Source organism: Portunus trituberculatus, chromosome 37 (assembly GCF_017591435.1).
Source record: "Portunus trituberculatus isolate SZX2019 chromosome 37, ASM1759143v1, whole genome shotgun sequence".
Lineage (NCBI taxonomy): Eukaryota > Metazoa > Arthropoda > Malacostraca > Decapoda > Portunidae > Portunus > Portunus trituberculatus.
The window spans coordinates 27,383,684-27,386,941 of NC_059291.1; the positions used below are offsets into that span (position 1 = coordinate 27,383,684).

The 3,258-nt window shown below is 50.5% G+C and overlaps 1 protein-coding gene across 1 annotated transcript; it reads left to right on the top strand.

The window, feature by feature from the left end:
* The first annotated feature begins 1,151 nt into the window (after window positions 1–1,151).
* Window positions 1,152–2,853, top strand: LOC123514171. The gene is made up of 2 exons (XM_045271821.1): window positions 1,152–1,155; window positions 1,445–2,853. Exons 1-2 carry the CDS (start codon window positions 1,152–1,154, stop codon window positions 2,851–2,853), a joined length of 1,413 nt encoding a protein of 470 aa, XP_045127756.1.
* Window positions 2,854–3,258: the final 405 nt, after the last annotated feature.

Consider the following 3,258-nt stretch of genomic DNA (forward strand, 5'->3'; position numbering starts at 1 on the left):
AAACAGGAGGAAGTAGTAACAAGCCAGAGAGAGAGAGAGAGAGAGAGAGAGAGAGAGAGAGAGAGAGAGAGAGAGAGAGAGAGAGATTGGCATTTCTCCACACTTCAGTGTTAATCCTATAATTGGGGCTGCAACGTTTGGCGACGCCGCAGCCGGGCAATCCCCGATAGGTCTCCCAACCCCCCCCTCAGCGGCCTACATATTTGAGTCGGAGTATAGAGATGTACATTACTGCTGTTTATTATTGTACACACAAGCGAGTGGAGATGAGTCGAGCGGTGCATATGTCCCGGAGTTTCGGTGCTGACTGGGGAGTCCTTGGCTGACCTCACATCGTCCAGCTGGGGTCAGGTCACTGCACCTGGCCCGGCTTAGGTAGTTCCACACCTGGGCCGGATTAGCGTGGTCGTATAGTAGAACGCATCCGTAGCTACCCACAAGGTGTGGCTCCTCTTTGGTGCGACGTTGCCACTGCTATACCAGTACCTTCTTCAAAGAAAACGGAGTGATGATCGTTCTCTACCTCACTAAAAGAAGTCAGAAGAGACCCAAATACCTATGCAGCTATATAGTACATTAAATGCAATAAAGATTCTGGTTATATACATGAAAATGAGACAAATAAGTGCACATACGAGTAGAAACACAGTAATATATTGAGTGGTTCCTTGCTTGAGTCAAAGGTAAGAGTGTTGCCAGATTTGCTTTCTCTTGCAAGAAATATCTATTAAGACAGAATATGAATTCCTTGGTCTGGCTGCGCAAGACAGTGTATGACGGGGAAGCGTCACGGGGTCCCAGTATGTATTACACTAATACATCATGGGTGGTTCTTCCATGGTGGTGACCAGAGTAGGAGCAAAGCGACACGTGCGTGGCGACCTGACTCACCCCCAAACCTCCGCGGGAATTTCCACCTGGGTCGTGACTGGCAACGTCGCCTGACCTGATATGACACATCACCGTTCATGTATATGAACTTGCTTAATTTATTTTCGTATATGACAATTATTTATATCACCTATCACTTAATTAAGGTTTCTGAATGTTCTGAGAACGTTTTTTTGATGATGCTATGATTACAGGACAGTGAGTAGTTTGTTTTTATTGGAGATTTGGCAAAGTCTCACGGCAGACATGGCCAACGCCCTATGGGTATGTACGGATGAGTTTTAGTATAGTAGTAGTAGTAGTAGTAGTAATAGTAGTAGTTGCTGTTGTTGTAGTAGTAGTAGTAGCAATAGTAGTAGTAGTAGTAGCAATAGTAGTAGTAGTAGCAGTAGCAGTAGCAGCAGTAGCAGTAGTAGTAGTGCCGGCCAACAGTGAACTAAAGATAGTGTCAGCCAATGTGAGGGGCTTTCACACAAACATTGGGGAGCTCACTCACAGTGTTATTATTAAGAAAAATATAGATTTGTGATGTTTGTGTGCGAAACTTTTTTAGATGCCAAGGTGCCAAGCAATTATGCCCGTATCAAAGGGTACTCACCATGGATTAGAAAAGACCACTCTACACAAGGCGGGGGTGTGGCATTCTGCTTTAAGGAGACTGTGAATGCTCAAGTAGTAGAGCCACCCACACCCATACCTGGGGAACTTGAGCTCTTGACATTGAAAATAATCGACAGCAATGGGAAGGGCCTATTGTGCGTGGGTTGCTATCGGCCTCCATCACAGGGAACAGTGTTGCTGGACTACCTAACATTAAACCTGGACTCTTTGATGACTGCCAGTCAGTGTGACAGTGTAATAGTGATTGGCGACCTAAACCAGCACACAGTCAGGGACGCCTTTAACTCACTACTGGTTGTGCATGACATGCACAACTACGTCACCTTCCCCACGCACAAATCTGGGTCATCCCTGGACCCGGTGGTGACGGATCTTCCTTCCCACACAGTACAGTGCTTCCCACTCGACTTTGTAGGGACCTCAGACCACGTGGCTGTATTCACCAGAGTACAGTTCAAGACACCACGTGAGGAGAGCTTCGAACGAACCCTCTGGAGCTGGGAGGCTGCCGACTGGGATGCCTTTCGTGCTGCACTGAGGACTACAGAGTGGGGAGGAGTGCTGCGTGGCGACGCCAACCAGCAGGTGAGGCAGCTCACCGAGCTGCTTCACAACATGCAGGTCTGCTGGGTGCCGCACTCGGTCCATAAAACAAAGGCATCAGATCAGCCTTGGTTTGGTCCTGCTTGCGTTGCCGCATCAGATGCCAAATACAAAGCCTGGCGTGCTCTCAAGAGGCACCCGACGGCCAGAAACAGACTGAGGCACCGAGCGGCAACAAGGCATATGAATGCCACGCAAGCATGGGCTATAGAGCAGTGGAGGGCAAACCTGAAAAACAAACTAAGGGGAGGCCAGGTTGGCTGCAAGCAGTGGTGGAGCCTTGTCAAAGACAAGCAGGGTGAGTCGCGGGGCACCTCCGTCCCTGCACTCCACCAGGCAGACGGCAGCTTCGCCCACAGTGCAAGTGACAAGGCAGACCTCCTGGCCAAGCACTTCGCTGAAAAGATGTGCATCCCCGACCCCGAAAGACCCTCTCCGCTGCTGCCTCAAATAGTGAAAGAGACACTAGTGAAAGTGATAACAAGTGAAGTGGAAGTGCGAGCGATTCTCGAAAGTTTGGACGAGAACAAAGCTGTGGGGCCTCAGGACATCAGCCCGCGCGTTCTACGCCAGTGTGCTGCTGAGCTGGCGCGCCCCTCACTTCCCTCTTCAATCACTGCCTCGCCACCTCCACATGGCCTGAAATGTGGAAAGGAAGCAGTGTGGTGCCTCTTCACAAGAAGAACTCCAAGGCAGAGGCAAAAAATTACAGACCCGTGTCCTTGCTGCCTGTGCTGAGCAAAGTGCTGGAAACAATTGTGGCCTCACGAGTGACGCAGCATCTCGAGCGCCACCACCTGCTGAGCAACAGGCAGTTTGGGTTCAGGCAAGGGAGGTCGGCGGCAGACCTGCACCTGCTCCTCTCCACGAAGTGGAGTGAGGCCCTGGACCGAGGCAAGGCCACAGCAGTAGTGGCTCTTGATATCGAAGCTGCGTTTGACAGAGTTTGGCATGCAGCGCTCATCACCAAGCTCCGCGCTGTAGGCGTGGACGGAGCACTCCTCCAGCTCCTAGAAAATTACTTGAGAGCCAGGCACCTCAAAGTAATTATCAATGGGCGGAATCAAAACCACAGCCCATAAGGGCAGGCGTTCCTCAAGGAGCTGCCTCGGCCCTTTGCTGTGGAATGTGTATATCAATGAT